This window comes from Carya illinoinensis, chromosome 11 (assembly GCF_018687715.1).
Source record: "Carya illinoinensis cultivar Pawnee chromosome 11, C.illinoinensisPawnee_v1, whole genome shotgun sequence".
In the NCBI taxonomy this organism is placed as follows: domain Eukaryota; kingdom Viridiplantae; phylum Streptophyta; class Magnoliopsida; order Fagales; family Juglandaceae; genus Carya; species Carya illinoinensis.
Window position 1 is genome coordinate 9,582,476 of NC_056762.1, and position 20,946 is coordinate 9,603,421.

A 20,946-nucleotide genomic window follows, 5' to 3' on the forward strand; every position below is an offset into this window, starting at 1 on the left:
TTGGGTGGTAATTCAAAAGTTTTGAAAAATGTCAATTTTTGGCATTTCCACATAATAAAAACTCGAAAAGTTAATTCCAACACCTTTTTTGTATTTTATAGCAGCATTATTAGAGTACTGACATTGGATTAGCCAAATGCCAGTGCAACTATATTAATAGTTAAGCACACTAGAATTTGGGCCACATTGAATTAGCTAAAGGAAAGTCATCCAACATATTACAGTAAATTTATCCCCCAATTCATATATAACTTGCACTGTAGCAAAGTTATATGCTTTTTTTATTATTTCCTGAAAGAAACCTTATTTTGTTTCTTTCCTACAGCTTGGCTCTATTTTTGTTATGAACTATTTTTCTTGTAAAAAGTAAATGAAAATAGTAGGAAAACGTAATGGAAGATAACTATGGTTTTCGAGGAACCTGTGTCTCTGCAATGGCAAATTGCTTGAATATTCTTCTCTATTGATTTTGGACTCTTCTGATAGTACATAAGGTGGAAGCATAACAAAAAATAAAGTAAAAGGATGCTAATGCCCTCATTGCTATGATAGGCAATATTCCATAATAATCCTATGGACCCATGCCTAGTTACTGACTAACACTAAGGAACTAAACAACATTCAACCCAATTACTAAAGCCCTTAACGATACTAGCTGGCCCACGGCCCACAACACAACACCTAAACAACATAAGACAAATTCAACTAAACTAAAGTAAACTAATCTGTTTCCCCAACAAAGCCTTCTTCTCCTTTGTGCTTTGAGGGTGGTATGAACCCTAACTCATGGCATTCGTTCCCCCTTTAGACGACCTTGCCCACAAGATTAGGAAATAGTTGGCGCAGTTGCTCAATCAACACCTAGGTAGAGTTTTCTTCCGATTCCCCACTCCATTTAACTAACAATTTAATCAATGGTCGATTGTTTGATTTGGTCATTCTTCTCTGCAAGATCCTTTCTGGTTCAAGACGAGGAGCACCATGGGGGTCTATTGGTGGTAACAGTGGGGTTGTTGTGGTGGCTGGGCCCAAGCACTTCTTAAGGCAGGATACGGGGAAGATGGGGTGCACTAAGGACCCAAGTGGAAGCTTCAGCTTGTAAGCAACTCTCCCGATCCGTTGCACCACCTCAAAGGGTCCATAATATCGAGGCGAAAGCTTAGCATTAGGGCGACAAGTAACATTGTGTTGCCTATATTTTTGTAACTTGAGGTAAACCATGTCCCCCTCTATAAACTCCTTGTCGACATGTTTCTTGTCATACTGTCTCTTCATTGATTCTTGTGCTTCCAATAAACTTTTCTTGAGTAATGTCTATATTTCATCCTTGGATTTGAGGTGTGAATCCACTTTGGGATTTTGGATAGTTCCTTCTAAGAGTTGGTGGATGGACCCCATATAAAGCCTCAAATGGTGTGAGTTGGGTGGAAGAGTGGAGGTTGGTATTATACCACCATTCCCCCCACGACAACCATGCTACTCACTCCTTTGGGCGGTGGCTAACAAAGCACCGAAAATACTGATGGATGACCTTGTTCACCACCTTTGTCTGGCCATCGAATTGAGGGTGGTAAGCTGAGCTATGGAAAAGTTAAGTGCCATATAGTCTACAAAGTTCTTTCCAAAAAGAACTTATGAAAGCCACATCTCGATTAGGGACAATAGTAGAAGGCATGCCATGGAGCTTGAAAACCTGAGAGTCAAAAAGGGTGGCTACTATTTTGGCAGTGTATGGGTGAGAGAGAGGGAGAAAATGGCCGTATTTTGTAAGGCAGTCTACCACCACTAAGATCACAAAAATATCTCTTAGTAATGGTCAGGACTCAATAAAGTCCATTGATATGTCTGACCACTTCTTGTGGGTATTAGTAAGGATTGAAGTAGGTCAGCAAGGTGAGTATTTTCTTACTTGCATTTTTTGCATGTGGGGCTCTCTTGATGTGTAGTTTGACATTCTTTTTCATATTAGGCCAATAGAAATCTTCCTTGACTCTATGAATAGTCTTTTGGTAACCCGAATGCCCCCCCAAATGGGCTATCATGTGTGTATTGCAATACCTGAGCCTTGAATGGAGAATTCTTTGATAAATAAATTCTACCCTTTTTTAATAATAACCCATTCATCGAAGTAAACCCTTGATCCTCAAGCTACCCTTGCTGCAATTTCTGACATAGCTCAGAGAGCTCCAAGTAATTTTTGTAAGAAGCCTTGAGGTCTTAGAGCCACAGCAACATGATCCTAGCCAATGATACCTCCCTTTCCTTCACTAGTTGCCTTTACAAAGCATCAGCTGTTTTGTTTTCTCATCCCCTCTTATACACAATCAAAAAATCATACCTATAAGCTTGCTAACCCATTTCTTTTGGGATGGAGTCTCAACCTTTTGTTCTAATAAAAATTTTAGATTTTGCTTATCTATCTTTACAATAAAAGGTCTCTTTAACACGTAGGGTCTCCACTTCTTCACTGCATAAACTAGGGCTATGAGTTCCTTCTCATAGGTAGATAGATCCAGGGCCCTTCCCTTAAGAGCATGGCTGAGATAAGCTAGTGGTTTGCCCTAATTCATCAACACAGCCCCTATGTATACTCCCAAGGCATCACACTTAATAACGAAAGGCTTAGAGAAGTTGGGTAGGGCCAACAGTGGGGGATGAGTAACTACTATCTTCAGTGCCTCAAAGCTCGTGGTTGTTGTTGTTGTCCACTAAAATGAGTTCTTTTTTAGTAAAACAGTTAGGGGGCTACTATCATCTCATAATTCTTAATAAATTTTCTATAATACCCCGTAAGTCCCAAGAATTCCCTCAAGGATTTAAGGAAATTAGGTAAGAGCAAGTTCACCATCGACTAAATCTTAGTAGGATCAGTTTTCACTCCTTCAGCTAACACCAAATGCCCCAAATATTCAATTTCTATGCACCCGAATCTGCATTTGCTCCTTTTGGCAAACAAAGTGTGTGCTGCCAAAGTTTCTAACACAATAGTTAAATGTAATAAATGGTCATCAAGTGTCTTACTATAAATTAAAATGTCATCGAAGAAAGCAACAACAAACCTTTGCAAATAAGGTTGGAACACCTTGTTTATAAGCTCTTGAAATGTGGCAAGTGCATTAGTAAGTCCAAAGGGTATAACTAAGAACTCATAGTGATCTTGATGAGTCCTAAAAATTGTCTTAGGGATGTTTTCTTCTCTAATCCTTATTTGGTGGTACTAGGACCTTAAAGTCCATTTAAGAGAAGATAGTGACCCTATTCAACTCATCTAACAGCTCATTAATAACTAGAATTGGGAACTTGTCCTTGTTTAACGCTCGATAGTCAACACATATGCGCTAATTTCCATCAGCCTTTCTGACCAATAATACCAAGGAAGAGAAAGGGGACTGACTATGTCTTATAACTCCAGCATTCAACAATTCTTTTGCTATTTTCTCTATTTTAGCTTTTTGATAAAAATGGTACGTATAGGGTCTCACTGAAATTAGACCAACCCCTTCCTTTAAAACAATATGATGATCATGACTCCTTTTTTAAGGAAGCCCTCTAGGCTTCCCAAACACCCCTATGAATTTCTATAGCAACTTCTCCACAGCAGGTGGCATCACGGCTTCCTCCTTCCCATTTCTCACTTATGAAATCTGCAATAGCGTGCCTCTCATCTCTATTTTTGTGAGCTGAGTAAGGCTAACACCTTCTACCCACTTGGAGAGGCTGAGATTTAATCCCTTGAGCATGATTGAGGTCACTCCTTGAGTAAAAAACATTGTGAGGGCTACGAAGTCCCACAACACAGGACCCAAGGTCTTGAGCCATTGCATACCCAATACTGTCCCCCTAAAGGGTAATAAAAAGAAATCAGTAGTAAACAAATAGACCTACACAACTACTTCAAAATTTTCCAACCTCCCTTCACTCTTACTCCTCTCCCCATTTGCTATGCTTACCACTATTTGCTCTCTTGAATTGAGGGTTAGAGGGGTTTTGGAAATAATATTGGGATAAAAAAAATTATGGGTGCTGCCAATATCCACTAGAATGACCATTGAATGCCCATTGACCTTCCCTAAAAGCCTCATAGTTCTAGGGCTAGGAAAACCTGAAATGGCATGCAATGAAATTTCTGGTGTTTCAGCTCCCTCCCCTTGAATAACAGCCTCTTCCCCTTTGGTTTCTTGCTCTTCTCGTTCCCCTACATTTCCAATAGACTCCAGAACAAACTCCATCCCTTCCATCAAATATAATCTGGCCCTTTTACACTTGTGGCTTCCAGTTTTCCTCATAGTAATAATATAACCCCTTATCAATTCTCTCTTTCATTTTTGCTGCACTCACTTTCTAAATAGGGAAAGTTCTCTTTGGATTAAATCATTTAGAATTCGGGGGTTCCATCTTAGCTGCATTAGGAGAAAAACTTGACCCTCTTACCCCCCCACTCTAGAAGCCTAGTGAGGGACCATTAAAGTGATTAAATGGCTTAACATTCCTTTTGGAGCTGTTGATGTATTCGTCTTAGATCTTTGTTAATCCAAAATCTGAGTTCAAAGAATTTGGTTTAAGCATCCTTATAGGTAATCTTATCTCGTCTCTTAAGCCACTAAGGAAGCATCTTAGGTTATAACTTTCTGAAAGACCCCTAAGGCGATTTGGAAAGGACCTCAAATTGGGACATATAGGCAGCCATAGTAGAAGTTTGCCTTAGTCTAGTAATAGCGTCCATGGAGTCATCATAAGATGAGCTCCCAAATCTAACTAGTAAGGCTTGTATAAATGAGTCCCAAGTAGGTAAATGACCAGATTCATCAGCATCTTGAAACCAAACTAGGGCTTCACCCTCCATATAAAGGAAATCATTAATAGTTTCTGTTGGTCAAACATGGGATGTAGGGCAAAGTAATGGTTTACCTTACACACCCAGCTAGTGGGGTTCTCCCCCATCAAACCTTGGAAAATCCAATTTGATGGAACGAAACTGCATACCATTTAAGCCCCTTAAGCTGTCACCTTGCTGCTCCTGCTTATGAAATCTGGCTTGATGCCGTGGGTGGGTATTTCCCCATTCAATGTTTCTACTAACAAGTCCATTTTCTCTGCTAAATCATTTAGTGACTTCTGATGAGTTTCCACTCTTTGTTCTTGCAGGTCTTGGTGCTGCTTCATCCCCAACACTAATTTCTCTAGCTTTTTGAACCTAGTTCTGTCATCCATAGCTCACTGTTGCCCCCTAATCAACAGCTTTGATGCCAAAATCTATTATGAACCTTTTTTCTTGTATGAAGTAAATGGAAATGGTAAGGAAACATAATGAAAGATAAATATGGCTTTCAAGGAACCAGTGCCTCCGTAATGGCAAATTGCCTGAATATTTTTCTTTATTGATTTTGGACTATTTTGACAGTACATAAGGTGGAAGCATAACAAAAAATAAAGTAAAAGGACACTAATGCCCTTACTGTTATGATGGGCAATATTCCATAATAATCCTAAGGGCCCATGCCCAATTACTGATTAACATTAAGGGCTAGTTTGGATACTAAAGTATTATGCGAATATTCCATTACTATTCATTATTTTATTAATATTTTTCATATACTTTTCATTATGTTTTATTACTATTCACTATTATTTAATATTTTATCATTACTTTTTCACTACTATTCACTACTATTTAATATTTTATTATTATTTTTTCACTACTATTCATAGAATATTTAAGATCATCTCCCTACCAAAATACAACTTAATGAACTAAACAGCATTCAACCCAACTACTAAAGCCCTTAATGATACCAGTTAGCTCTTGGCCCACAACATAACACCTGAACAACAAAAGAGATGTTTCGTTTGGAAAATTCTAGGGGCCATAAGCACAAAATATGGAAAATGCTAGTGGCCATACCCACACAATATTATTCAAGAAAATCTTAATGAAAATTGATGTGAGTATAGGAGCATGCCAGTTTTAGGAGTGATTTACCTTTATTATGAAGAGTTGCATTCTTAATCTTATCAATGACAAGAAAACCCAAAACATGAGGACAAAGATAGTAGTTGACAAGTTTGATTGAGGTCTTTGAATATTGAGATTGCTATGATTTGACTACGATTGTATGAATTCATTGGCTACAATAGTATGCATGAAATTTAATTTTGGTTTTGAAGGCAATCCATGCATGTGTTGCAGTGCATTTCATTTGCTAATGATCAACTTTGTGGCTTTTATCTGTATTTTCTTTTAAAGATTGGAGTAACATGCTACTTATTTTTTTTCATGATATTTTTTTATTGAAGTGTCTTTTGAGTTTGAGCTTTTGCTCATTGGAGATTGTGGTGTTGGAGAATATTGCCTTTTGCTTTAAGTTTTGTTATTTTATTTTATTCTTATAGTCAATCCATGTTTTAAAATTTCTATAACAGAAGCGATTGTTTGGCATATGTGTTTGTGTTTGTGTTTGCTGTAAGTTTAAGTTGTAAATTTATTTTTACAAATAACTCGTATAGGCTAATAATTTATTTGTAAATTTAGTGAGTGATTAGTAAATTTACTCGTATCGGATAACTTCTTTTCATAGCATTGTGAATGTTCAAAAACTTGTAGGCAGTTATTTGGATGCATAAAAAATGAATGTGCATACAAAAACTATCAATCCCATGAAAGTTAGTATCTCTATATTATTGTTTCTCTAGTTGACTATAAAAGTAAAATTAAAATGTATTTAACAAATAAAAATAAAAAATAATTAAAGAAATATAAATAATAATAGTTATTATTATAAATAGTGTGATGATTAATCTAACGTAAATTTCAAGTTTTGAGTGATTAGTTAAAACTAAAAAGTTAATTAAAAAAGCTAATCCAATGCTAATACTATTATGTCGAAAATGATAGCGCATGACATTTAACTATTGGCGGCGACTTCACGATTTAAAACTTCGTCAGTATCATTTCTTCTTCCCGGCCTGATACTCTCTCCCTTCTGAGTGATAGTTTGTGTTTCACCTCAGTAAACCGCCGAGTATTTTGATTTTAAACCGCCGAGTGTTTTGACGCCCTTCCCACGCCGAGCCCGCTGCCGCGCCGTTGCCGCCTCGACTAGCCGGTGAGTCTCTCTCTTCTTTGTCTATTTCTCTCTCTCCGTCCTTCTCTCTCTCTCTCTCTCTCTCTCTCGCGCGCGCGCGCTCTCTCTCTCTCCTCCGTGATTAGGCTGCCCCACCGTCTTTCCGCCGCAGCCTAAGGTATTCTGCCACCTCCTCCGCCGTGAGTAAGCTCTCTCCCTCTCTCTTTTCTCTCTCTCCGGTCTGAGTAAGCTCTCCCGGTCGTTACCCTTATTCTTTCTCTCGGTTCTGTCCATCTGTATCTCCCCCATTTCGTGCCTATGCCTCATTCCTCGGTCTCTTCTCTCTCAACTTCGCATCTCTCGGTCTCACTCTGCTCCGATTGTGCCACCGAAGCTGCTATACGCAGCACCGCCACGCCATCGTCGTCGGCAAGTTTCTTTCCCCCTCTAGGTTTTCTTCTCCTTCTCCATGTGTTCCCTCTCCCTCCGTCGATTTGAAAATTCCTAGTTTCTGCTTTCTGTATACGTGAAACTTCAGCGAAAGATTTAACTAGATTAGGGTGCAGATATCTATTGTTGATGTTTTGGATTTGTATTCGGCTCGTAGGTTAGGTGTTATGCTGATTTAAATTATCAGTTTACTAATAATTATCAGTTTATTAATAATTTGTAGAAACTTGAATAAGTTATCAGGTTTTGTTTCTGTGATTCTTTCCATTATAAGGTTTGTTTTGTTTATGTTTGTTATAAAATTTGTGCCTGACATTTAATTAACTCCGTGAATGTTACTCAAGAATCAATTTTATCATCAGAATAAGAATTTTGTTGGTATTCATATGCTATTTAATTTTCAGGGGATTATATCACCTAATAGGCTTAGAGTTGGCTGTTACCGGAGTGGGCTAGATAGAAGTGAAAATAAGAAAGGTGAATAGATGGAGGGTGATGTTGTGGGCACAAACCCCTTGGGTTGTTGTGTACATTTGGATGAAAGGGGAAAGGGGAAAGAAAAAGAAATGTGATGAATATAAGTTGAAACCTGTGTCAGAAGATAAAAGTAATGCAGAAGAAAGAATCAATTATGAGGAAATATGATATGCAGTTCAGAACCAAATAACCTTGCTGAGCATCTGAATGGATCAAAAGCTGTAAGAGAACATGTAGGATTAAAGGCAAGCTATTGATAAGGAGAAGCAGTTCTGACCTATCTTACTAGTTACTGTCAGTTGTTCATGCTTTATAAGCAATTAGTTTATTCTCTTTTTAGAAAGTACAAGAAATTGAAAGATAAATATGTTTCTGTTTTTGTCAAGAATTTTTTTATTGTTTCTTTCTCTCTCTTGTTTTTGGAAAACATCATTCAAACTTTCTCATGTTTTCCTCTTTACATCACATAATGTACCTCTCTTACCAATAGCAGTCTGTTGTCTTTATCTACACTCACAATTTTGTAGGCACCCACCATCGCATATTCTCTCTCTAGCACTCTTCTAATGTTGAGTCAAGAATAAACTTGTAGCTTCATTTTGAATTATGTTTTAATTTCTTATTTTTTATATTTGACTTGGAGTTGGATTTTTTTTTTTTTGATTTCTTATTTCCTATTTCCAATTTTGGAGTTCAGTTTTGAGTTGTGGTGTGGGTTGTTGCAATTGGGTGTTAGGATTTATGGTTTGATATATGCTATTTTGTATAGATTATGCATAATGGGGTTATTTCATTTTTCAATCGAATTCGTTTGTTTCCTTTTTCATATAAGAAGAGGTTGTGAGAAAGTTGTTTTGGTATCACTAGATTGCTTTTGTATTACTAGGTTGTTGATTATGAGCTAGATATCAAAGTATTAGTGAGCATCTAATAAACGATTTTTCAGAGGGAACTTGCATTTATTTAATTGAGTCAGCTGATCGAGTAGTGTTTCATGAGATGAAACATACTAGTGCTATCTTATCAACTGAATACCTTCAAACAAGATCTTGTGTAAAGTAGGTCTTTACACATCAGCCTCTCCTTGTGTAACAAGATTAAGCCCACATTCAAATACATCAAAGTTTCCATCCATCATTAGGTTCTTAGTTCACGATTTGATCTTAAACCAACTTAATTTTACCTCTAGCCCGGTAATAATAATTATTTAGGATTGGGAGATGAATGCGTATACTAAAAAGAAGAAGCACAATAGAGAGGTTAAAGGAAAGGGGGAAGCATAAGAAACACTATTCATTGCTACTTGAGCTCTTATTCTCCCTCATGGAAAGAAAATGGGAGCAAGCTATTGTTTTGGCTTGTCCTTACCATATAGATAGAGGCTATTGCAAAAGTTAGAACTAGATATCTAGCTGAGACTGAGACTTGAGAGGGACGAAAAATCGAGTTGACTTGTTTTGAAAATGAAAAATACAACTTTTTTATTTTGTCATCCCTAATAACATTTGTTGAGTTGGCATATTTTAATTAATTGATCATTTAATGCTTGACATATAAAATCTTTATAATCAGCATCATGAATGAGAATGACAGAATGAAGACATTATTACCCTTTAAAAATTTCAAATTGTCGAGGGCTATGCCACGTTAGTTGATTCTGGTGGTGTGTTAAAAATAGAGGGCCACATCTAGGGGTGCTACTTGTCTGATACAGGCGGGTAGCCACCCTTCCTGCACCTCATCCCTGCCCATATCCGTAACCATCCATATCCGCTTGCCATACAGGAAAATTTACACTGCCACTGTCCGTCCACCAATAATATTCACAAAAAAAGGCCAAAAATGGCACAAAAACCTCATATTTATGCATGAATTTACACAAATATTATGATGTTACAATCCTTGACCATGGCTTGGCCGTAGGTGGAGAAGAAGAAGAGGATTGAGAGGATGAGAAAAATAATAGAAGAAAAAATTGCTGGTGACCCACGACCACCGCTTGGTCATCAATGGAGAAGAAGAGGACTGAAACGAGGATAAAAAGAAGAAGAGGAGGAGAAAAAGAGGCAGAGAAGAAGAGGAGACGAAGAGAAGAGAAGAAAAGGGAGAGAGGAGAGGTGGGCGGTTGGAGGAGAAAGTGAGGGGAGAGAGAAAATTAGGGATTTGCTTTACATATGATATATTTATATATATATTATATACCCATGAGTGGGCGGGCAGGCGAAAACCCTGCTTGCATTTTGATCTATATGCCTTAAGCACTTGCCCGCACCCCATGTGTGTGGGTTGTCCGCCCGTCCCCAAGCGAGATGGCAGATTGTGCAGGTGGGGTAGATTACAGGGGCCCGCTGCCCAATTCCAGTTGAAGCCATTAGTTTTGCTAAATTTCATTTTTTTCCCGTTTGCCCTTGCACACGTTTGAAACCAACCACTTTCCCTCTTCGTAGAGCTCTCTTCGCCATAGTTGACGTAAAGCCATCAATCGTATGGCGTAAATCTGAGGGCTTGTTTGGAAAAAGTTTCCATTCCAAAATTTTCATCCCATCTCCTTCCCAAATATCATTCAAATACAAATACTTTCAAACAAATCATTACAACTTTCCCAAAATTTCAAACAAAAAATAAAAAAAATTCAACTTTTTCAAATCCCCAAACAAAAATAATATTAAAAAACTATATTTTAACAATATTTTAACTTTATAATATTTTTTTATTCAATTTTTTCTCTCTCATTTTCCAAAACCTAAAAAATATTTAACTCCAACCATCTCACTACGATTCACAAACTATTATACTATTTTTCATAAAATTTTCATCCCATCTCATTCCCTATGCATCTTCTCATTCTTTCTGGCCCTTTTGGTGGTCTCACATCCACTCTTTCACCATCATTCTCCCGCCACGCTCTTGGAGAAACCCCCAAGTCCGAGGCAAGCAACCTTTCTCACAATCCAACTCTTTGGTTAGTTTAATCAGATTAGTTCAATTTCTCAGATTATTTAACATTGAATTTTTACTTCTGTTTAGTTCCATGGAACAATTGAACAAACCACAATTTTAAGGAGCCCAAAACCAACCAAAGTGTAACCTTTGGTTGCTGAGAAAACTCAAGCTATAGCATAAAAAACTGATCGTTGAACCATTAGATTTCTTTTTTCTTTTTTATGGAAACTGTTGTGAATATCACATTGATTATTTCCTTAATTCACCTGAGAGTGAAAGTTCTCTCTCTCAAGTCCTTGTGCGATCGCAGAACTCTCTCTCTCTCTCTCTCTCTCTCTCTCTCTCTCTCTCTCTCAATCTATCTATCTATCTCAGATGTAACTTTTTAACAACTAGATACATCTAAATCGAAGCTTTTTGTTCTGAGGTCTTCTTGGCGATCAAAACCAAGCCTAGTTTTTAATATAGATTTCATCATTCTGGTTTATTTTTACTTTCATCCAAACTAATGCATTAGGAAAATTTAAAATTTAATATTTTGTGCTGTCCTTGTATCTATTGAAAGTTGGAACCTGTTGGTTTGATTTGGTTATATTGTTTAGTGCCAGGGAAAATGGGGAGTGAAAACAATTTGAAGACATGGGTATCAGATAAGTTGATGTCGCTGCTGGGATATTCTCAACCCACTCTTGTTCAGTATGTTATCGGACTATGTAAGTCATGACATGATAATTTCTCTGTAATTCAGCCTTGGAGGGACATATAAGATTGTGGTTATTGCTTTATTTAACGGACCTGGTTACTTTTGTTGCAGCTAAGCAAGCAGTTTCACCAGCTGATGTGTTGGTCAAGCTTGTGGAATTTGGACTGTCTTCATCAAGTGAAACCCGTGCATTTTCTGAAGAAATCTTTGCTAGAGTGCCACGTAAATCATCTGGTGTAAATGTGAGTTTTTTATTAAGTAATTCATAGGGTTACAAGTTTGATGAGTATGTGCAAAATTTCTTTGCTGTTTTAGTTTTTTGTTCTTTGCATACATGCATCTAATATTCTCTGCCCCTTCTCACTATACTTGGTGTCTATTACAGCTTTATCAGAAACAAGAGAGGGAAGCTGCTATGTTGGCAAAGCAGCAGAAGTCTTATGCAATTTTGGATGCTGATGATGATGATGATGACAATGATGTGGGAGGTAATGTTGATCATAAATCTTCCACTGCAGCTGCTCCTGAAGCCAGAAAAGTAGATACCCGTAGAAAACGTTTCAGGAAGAGGATTGAAAGTCAAGAAGATGAAGATGGAGATGATGAGGCACAGTATTATGGCCTAACTGATGGAATTTTGTTTTTGTCTTTGTTTCATCAAGTATTGGGAAAAGCTTAAAGTAATGTCACATTATGTTTGCTTGCTTTGATGCAATGCTACAGGTAATAGCACAAAGGGAAACAAAGAGACAGGCTAAAAGGCGAACTTCTGAGGATGAAGATGATGGTTCAGAGGTATTTTGTGCTTAAATGTGTATGCTTTTATTTGTACAAGATGCCGCATCTTTTGTTACACTGCATTCTTTTCACTGGAAAAAGTCTCGAGTTATAACACATAATACTTTTTCAATGTTCATTTATATTGACAATGTGACCTAGCATACAAATCCGACTCCATCAATTGATTCACTACTTTAATATCCTTAATTCTTTTATCTGGTCTTCTTATTGGTTTGTTTATCAGCTTGCTATACCATAGTCAGGGACAAGGCAAAGGGCTTAGGGGGGCCCGCCCTCCCAAGGCTCTTACAAATAAAATTCATATCTGGGTGCTTTTGCCCAGTTTGTATGTCTCCTTTACTTTGTGCTTTTGCCCAGCCACTGGCTCACCTTATTCCGTTGGTGGTTTCTGTGTTGTCCCCGCCCTGTTTAATGTTGTCTCGGATGGCTTTATTGCAGCACCGGTAGAGGCCCCGACTTCAAAGGTTGAATGACCTGTGGGCTTAACCCGCCATCTCCAGGTTGGATAGCCTTTAGAGTTGTGGGCTTTCATCTTCTCTGTAGAGATAAGAGAAGTGTATGGAGGGAAAAGTCATTTTTATAATTCCTATATAGCTCGTTTCCATAGTTCAGCCTCTTTTTTTAATTGCAAGATATGAAAAGCTTAGATGTAATATTAGCAATATTCTTGGAAGGATGCAAACTTGAAATTATTTTTTCTTTCTTATTGTTTTACTCATTTTTTTCACTTTGCTAATCGTGTTTCTAGAAAATTTCAATTCAATGATTCATTTCAAACCTAAAAGTACTCGACCTCTACAAACTTATAATCCCGGCTTCTTCCTTGAGATTCATATTAGGGCCCTTTTGGTGCAACTAGGTTTGACATGTTCCATGGTATCAAATCTAAAATATGTTTGCTTGAATACATACGTGGTTTCATTGATTATACCATTGTGTGCCTTTGTAAAGTTTGCACTCATGTTTTGCCTAGTGTTAGTTCTACTTGGGAAAAACATTATGCTTATTTTTCATCAATATGTTTTCCTTGTTTTCTCTGTAAATTATGTCTTGTGTTTCCACTGTTTTGCAGTCAGAGGAAGAGAGATTGCGTGACCAAAGAGAGAGGGAGCAATTAGAGAGAAATATAAGGGAGCGAGATGCAGCAGGGACACGAAAGGTGTACATTTATATTGAAATTATTACTGTTAGCTTTTGTCAAAAGGTATGCTTGGACCTTTTTGGTTTTTGTCTTGTTGGTCCAAGCCATCATGGTTTAACCTGCCTATGTGTCCTCACATCATTGATTTACATTTATGCTTAATTGGAGGCAGTTAAATGGTGGCTGTATACCTGAGCTTGCCAAGTGAAGCAAATCAATTTGGCTTGTTCACACACACACGGGAGTATATATGTTTGTTTGCCCATGTATATATGTGTCTATACTGTCAAGATAAGTCAAAAATGCTGTATGAATGGCCGAATAGTTGGCCTTGTGATTTCTCTATATTATATAAACTATACAAAGGAATTCTATACATGGAAAGAACTACGTATATGCTAATGTTATCCCTATACAATGTATCAAATATTAAGCTAATTATACAGAAGAGTAAATCAAGGAAACAAATATGAAAACAATTATGGAAACAAATATGGACAGCAAAGCTGTCCATTGACAGCCCCCCTCAAATTGATGCGGGTTGATCAACAAGCATCAATTTGCTACTTAGGAAGCAATGTCGATGACGAGTGAGAGCCTCGGTGAAGATATCAGCAATTTGTAGTTCAGTGGAAATGTGTAGAAGAGTGATAACACGAGCTTCAAAGTCTTCACGGATAGAGTGACAGTCGACTTCAATATGCTTTGTGTGCTCATGATAGACAGGATTGGCTGTGATCTGAATAGCACTTGTATTATCAGCATGTAAAGGTGTAGGATCGGTCTCAGAGAAGTCCAACTCAGCAAGCAAACCTCGAAACCAAATAATTTTGGAACAAGCAAGAGACATCGCTCAGTACTCAGATTTTGTAGATGACTTAGAAACTCTGTCTTGCTTCTTACTCTTCCAGGAGATCAATGCATCACCTAAGAACATGCACCAACCAGTGATGGGGCAATGTGTATTAGCATAACTAGCCCAATTAGCATCGCTATAAGCAACAAGACAAGGAGAATTGCCTGCAGGAAAGAATAAGCCACGGGCATAAGTGCCCTGAACATAGCGTATGATCCTACGGACAGCAGCCAAATGAAGATGGCGAGGAGTCTGAAGAAACTGGCTGACTTGCTGTATAGCAAAAGAAATATTTGGTTTAGTGATGGTGAGATAGACAAGGCTACTCACTAATTTCCGATATAAACTGGGATCAACAAGTAAGTCACCCTCTTCTTTGCAAAGCTTGACATTTAATTCCATGGGAGTATCAACAGAGGTAGCTTCTTGCAGTCCAACTGTAGCCACCAAATCACTAGCATACTTATGTCGATTGAGTGAAATACCAATGGGACTACGATGCACCTCAAGACCAAGAAAATATGTGAGAGACTAAGAGATGAGTCTTAAGCTGGACAAGTAAAGTAGAATCGGAACCAGTTATCACAATATCATCAACATAAACCAAAAGAATAACAATACCCATGTCTGATTTCTGAAGAAACAATGAAGTGTCATACTTGCTTTGTTTGAAGTAAAATTCTAATAAAGTGGTTCGAAGTTTATCAAACCAGACTCTTGGAGCTTGTTTGAGACCATAAAGAGAGCGATGAAGTTTACACACATTGGAGGTCGGAGGGGGAAACAATCTCGGGCATGGTTTCATATAAATACACTCTTCAAAATCCCCGTGAAGAAAATCATTCTTAACATCCATATGATGTAGTGGCCAATCATTGGAAGCAGCAAGAGCTAGGATCATACGAACAATGGTCATCTTAGCCACAGGAGCAAAGGTTTCCTAATAATTGACACCATATTTCTGATTATTCCCAAGAGCAACAACCCGAGCTTTATAACGATCCAAACTCCCATCAGAGCGAACCTTGACTGAGTAAACCCATTTGCAATCCAGAGAAACTATAGTGGAAGGACAAGGCTCAATGTCCTAGGTGTGATTGGCCTCTAGAGGCAATTTCTTCCTGCATAGCTTGTCGCCACCAGTCATGCTTGATAGCATCTGAGTAGCATGTGGGAATATCAAAATTGGACAATGAAGCAGTAAGAGCTGAAATAGAATTGCCAGACGAAAACCCATACCTATCCGGGGGTACAGACACTCGAGGAGAACGACGTACCAAAGGCTCTGGAGGTGCGGCCACTGACTAATTTCAGTGCATGTTAGGATCAGATATCGGGTGAGCCACCGGAAGAGATTGTGGGCGAGAGTGTCTCGTATACACCATACCTGGTTTAAAGCGAGAACTGACTTGATGAAGATCTGAGAGCTGCTGCTCGAAGCAGGGGAGGACCGCAATAGAAAAATAGGGCACAGATGACACAGGAAAGAAATGTTGATTTTAAAAAAAAAAATAACATTCGTATAAATGCGTGTACGATGTAATGTAGGATCATAGCAATCAAATCCCTTTTGACACACATTATATCCCAAGAATGCACATCTAATAGATTGAGTAGATAATTTATGTCGCTCATGAGGAGGTAAATGAACAAACATACACAATCAAAGATATGAAGATTATCATAACTAGGTTGCTTAGCAAACAAGCGGAAATAGGGAGACTCTATGTGTAAGACTTGGGAAGGTAAATGATTAATCAAGTGAGTAGCAGTCTTTAGAGCTTCAACCCAAAACATGGATGGAACAGAAGATTCTAACAAGAGAGTACGTATCACATCAAGAAGATGACGATTTTTGTGTTCGGCTACTCCATTTTGTTGGGGAGTAGCGGGACATGAACGTTGATGGATAATACCTTTAGAAGCCAATAATGCCTGAAACTCAGTAGACAAATATTCACCACCAGAATCTGTGCATAATGTCTTAATAGTTGTAGAGAATTGATTGTCAACATACGTTAAAAACTCAGTGAAAGTACGAAAAACCTCAGATTTAGAGCGAAGAAAATAAACCCAACTGAATCTGCTATGATCATCAATGAAAGTCACATAGTATTTAAATTTTTCATGTGAACTAACCGGGGAAGGTCCCCAAACATCACTATGGATAAGATCAAAACAACGAAAAGCTCTACTAGCATGCAAAGGAAATGGAAGAGTTTTGCTTTTACCAAGTTTACAAGAATCACACTGAAGAGATAAAGAAGAATGTTCTTTATTACCAAGAAAGCTAGAGTGCAATACATAAGATAGGATCTGAGTATTGGGATGGTCTAAATGACGATGCCACACCATACTCAGATTAGGAACATTATTACAAGCAAAAGACTTAATAGAAGAAACTGGAGAAAGTGCTGGAACAGGTAAAAATAGTGGAAACAAGCTCCCCACTTTAGGTCCCTTCGCGATCGGCTCCTCCGTTACTTGGTCCTGCACAACACAACCATCACCAGAAAAATTAACAACACAATTGTTATCAACTAATTGACTAACAGAAATAAGATTCATGGAAAGCTAAGGAGCAAGAAACGCATTAGTAAATGTAGACGAGGCATCTCTGATAGCAACTATTGGTAGAGAACTGCCATTGGCAGTCTGAATGGCAGAGTGACCAGCATAGGGCCGAACATGACACAGAGTTGTGGGAGCATTCGTCATGTGATTAGAAGCCCTCGAGTCTACGTACCAAAGTGTAGTAGAATTGTTACCTTGAAATCCCATCGCAGATAATGCTGAAATAAGCATTTGTTGCACCATTTCAGGGGTACAGTAAGTAGCGGCAGGAGATGCAAGATCAGAGGAAGCACCTGAGGAAGAGTCATGTGCTACAGAAGTTGCTTTGGGAGGAACAGTAACAGAAGTGTGAAATGCTTGGGCCTGACGATTCTGGGGGCGGATACGACATTATTTGATAATATGACCATTTTTCTTGCAATAAGAACAATACTTTTTAGGACAATTGGTAGCAATATGCCCATATTTCTTGTAGCAGAAACAATGCAAATTTTTAGAAGTCATAGGTGATCCTCGTCCTTGGGCAGCATAAGCCACAGTTGCCGTCTTGGAACTGCCATGAGATTGCTCCAGAATAGCTCGAGTACTAAGACGTTCTTCGTGAAGTAACTCACCAAAACAAATATCAAGAGAGGGAGCAGGAGATCTGTTCAGTAGAGAGGAGCGAACAGATTCATATTCCGGGTGTAGTTTCATAAGAAACTGATCACGCTTGCTAGTCTCATGAAGCTTCTGAATAGTCGAAAGAGTGGCAACAGGAACATCCGCTATAACCAAATCAGTATATTCATGCCAAAGATTAAAAAATGCCGAGTAGTAGTCTTGTATGGAAAGACTACCATGTTGAAACATGGCAATTGCATGTTCCAACTAAATGCGACGAGCATCATCATCTTGATGATAAACCTTCTTCAAGTAATTCCACATGGATTGAGCGGAGCGATGAGCCCGCAAGTTGGTGACAATAGGTGGCTCCATCGAACCAAGAAGACAAGACATGATCCGAGTATCAAGCACAGCCCAAGAAGGAGAAGCCACGACATCCTTGGATTTGTCAGTGTTGGATGTTTGTGCAACATTTGTGCCATCAATATGGCCCCAAAGGTCTTTTCCCTTGAGGAAAAGTTCAAACTGAAAAGTCCAAGTAGAGTAATTTTTGCCTGTAAACTTGACACACATAGGTGCAGAGTCCATTGCAAAAAAAATGGAACTCGAGACAAAGCAAAAATATCCAAAAAATTAAAGGAACCGAGAGAAGGACCTGCTGCCGACAAATGAGAGAAGCCAAAAAAATACCCAGACCAAAATAAATATGCCAAAACCACCCAATCCAAGAAAAAGACTCCCAAAAAAAATCTGAGAACAAAAGAAATACCAAGACCTTAAACAGAGGCTGCTGAAAGACACCACCCCAGGAGAGGAACGTGTCGATAGACTAAGAGGGTGCCAAAAATGCCCAAAACTGAGACAGAAGCTGCTGACAAAGACTACCCTAGAAACAGAATGCTGAAAAACATGAAGCTTTGACGTTGGGTGTGATACACCAGAAACAGAAGGTGCTGAGATGTGCTGCCGAGACTTAGAAGATGCCGACACACGAACGCCGACACACGAAACCGAGAAAAAAAAAAATTATTCACGTACGCGACAATATAACCGAGAGAAAAAATTTTCAACCGGCTCTTGATACCACGTCAAGATAAGTAAAAAATGCTGTATGAATGGCTGAATAGTTGGCCTTCTGATTTCTCTATATTATATAAACTGTACAAAGGAATTCTATACATGGAAAGAACTACGTATATGCTTATGTTATCCCTATACAATCTGTCAAATATTAAGCTAATTATACGGAAGAGTAAATGAAGGAAACAAATATGAAAACAATTATGGAAACAAATATGGACAGCAAAGCTGTCCATTGACATATACATGTAGTTCATAACAATGCTGCGTGATAAATATGGTATACCTGAAAGAAAAAATGGTTAGTGTGAGACTTCAGTACGAAACTGGCCCCAAGCTTGGATTTCACGACACCTACAAGTATGTAGGTATATACATATAACAAAACTTGGCGTCACTTTTCCTTTGATATAGCTTAATAGACAGACAATGGCTTTTATTTTTTCCAATGACTAGTAGTAGATGTAAATCTACATATGTTCACATCTATGCAATGTTATACAAAATGCTTTATTTGTTAATTTTCATGTTACTAATTACTTTATATGTTTATTTTTTTTAAATTTTGTAACAGCTAACTGCGCCAAAGTTAACACGAAGGGAGGAAGGTATAGCATATTTGCATAATGTATGTATACACACATCTTTATATTACCTTGTCTCAGTTTGATGTATTTTTATTTTAAACAGAAGAGGAAATGAGGAGATCTAATGCTTTGGAGCAAAATGGCATGGAAACTTTAAGGTTGGTCATTATACATCCCATCCGATTTTCTCCCTGGTTGAGTTTTTAACATGATTTCGCTTCATTACTAATGAAAAAACGATATCATTTCTTTATTTGAAAATGGAAACATCTTAAGATTTTTTTTTCAATAATTTGGAGTGTGGTGTGTGTATATGCTTAGAATTCTTGACTTCAATTTACTTATATAAAAAAAAAGAATTCTTGACTTTCATTAAATATTAATTCTAGAATTCTTTAAGGTTATCTAGGTAGAGCAGAATGTCACAAGGGACTCTTTAAATTTATATTCTTTCTTTTCACGGCAAAATTTGTTCCTTAACTTCCGTTTGAACAGATATTCAACATTAATAGTTCTCTAACGTCATTTGGATAATAGTGCATGGCAGAATTATTTACTAATGAGTTAGCACTCAGGCATTAGGCTGATGCACACCAGACTCTTAAAAAAATAGATCATTTCTAAATGCTAAGTCAGATATGATAGAAGAGATAGTGAACAATCCAAGTAAGCATATGGCGACTTGAGTAATGCCCTTATCATGCTTGTCTCTTGTTGATTATTATTTCCTGTGTTGCTTGTTTATATCTTTTTGAGTTTGTTTATTGTCTTATGTGTTTGTGACATAAAGGGGTTGGTTCCATGTCTTGTTCTGTGGTCCTGGTTTTTTCAGGCTTTCTTTGTCTTTTTAAGCCCCTCTTCTTATGATTTTTTTTTTTTTTTTGATAGATAATAAGAGATTTTATTCCAAGTAAATAGGCATAGCCCAAGTACATAGGATGTATACAAGAGAATACACCTAAATACAAACTAAAGCAAAACAGAACTAAGACAAAGCATTACAAATATTCCTGTCCCTTACAAGGTTTTTCACCCAAAAATTTAAAGTGCTAAAGAAAAAATCCCTAAAGTCCCCTAGAGTACGTTCACAATCTTTGAAATACCTTCCATTTCTCTCTAACCATAAACACCAAAACAAACACATGGGAAACACCCTCCACTCTGCTGCACTGCCTCCACATCCCACTGCGTCTTGCCAGCTAGCCAAGAAGTCCACCACATGTAAAGGCATCACCCAATTAATGCCTACCCTTGCAAATAAACTCATTCCACAAGACCATCACCATCTTCCAATGAAGGAAAAGGTGGTTAACAGATTCACCATCTTTTTTACGCATGAAGCACCAGTCAATGACATACAAACCTCTTTTCCTCAAATTATCTGTAGTTAAAATTTTTTCAAGCGACACCAACCAGCAGAAAAAAGCAACTTTACTGGGCACCCTTGCTCTCTAGTTGCATTTCCAGGGGAATGTTATATCACCATGACTATTTAACACCTTGTAAAAAGATTTCACAGAGAATCTGAAATTATGATTATGTAACCACAGCAGCCTATCCTCCCTATACTGATCAGCTGCTTCACTCACTTCCCAATCCTGTAATTCTCTAGTAAATTCCACATTCCAATGCATCATATTATTAGAAAACATATTTTTTTTGATAGG

The 20,946-nt window shown here is 37.8% G+C and overlaps 1 protein-coding gene across 3 annotated transcripts in view; it reads left to right on the plus strand.

Annotated features, from left to right (window-relative positions):
- The first annotated feature begins 6,937 nt into the window (after nucleotides 1-6,937).
- The window catches only part of LOC122281416 (pre-mRNA-splicing factor ATP-dependent RNA helicase DEAH1-like), a 43,931-nt gene continuing 29,922 nt past the window's right edge, over nucleotides 6,938-20,946 (plus strand). Inside the window, exons 1-8 of one of the 3 annotated variants that reach the window (XM_043092872.1) lie at nucleotides 6,938-7,103; nucleotides 11,534-11,644; nucleotides 11,746-11,876; nucleotides 12,020-12,241; nucleotides 12,358-12,429; nucleotides 13,508-13,594; nucleotides 19,267-19,300; nucleotides 19,383-19,437. In XM_043092872.1, coding sequence (XP_042948806.1) covers nucleotides 11,545-11,644; nucleotides 11,746-11,876; nucleotides 12,020-12,241; nucleotides 12,358-12,429; nucleotides 13,508-13,594; nucleotides 19,267-19,300; nucleotides 19,383-19,437 — 701 coding nt within the window. In that variant the 5' untranslated portion in view covers nucleotides 6,938-7,103; nucleotides 11,534-11,544. Of the gene's footprint in view, nucleotides 7,104-11,533; nucleotides 11,645-11,745; nucleotides 11,877-12,019; nucleotides 12,242-12,357; nucleotides 12,430-13,507; nucleotides 13,595-19,266; nucleotides 19,301-19,382; nucleotides 19,438-20,946 lie in introns of those variants that run through there. The other 2 variants (XM_043092871.1, XM_043092873.1) reach the window with 2 other exon arrangements.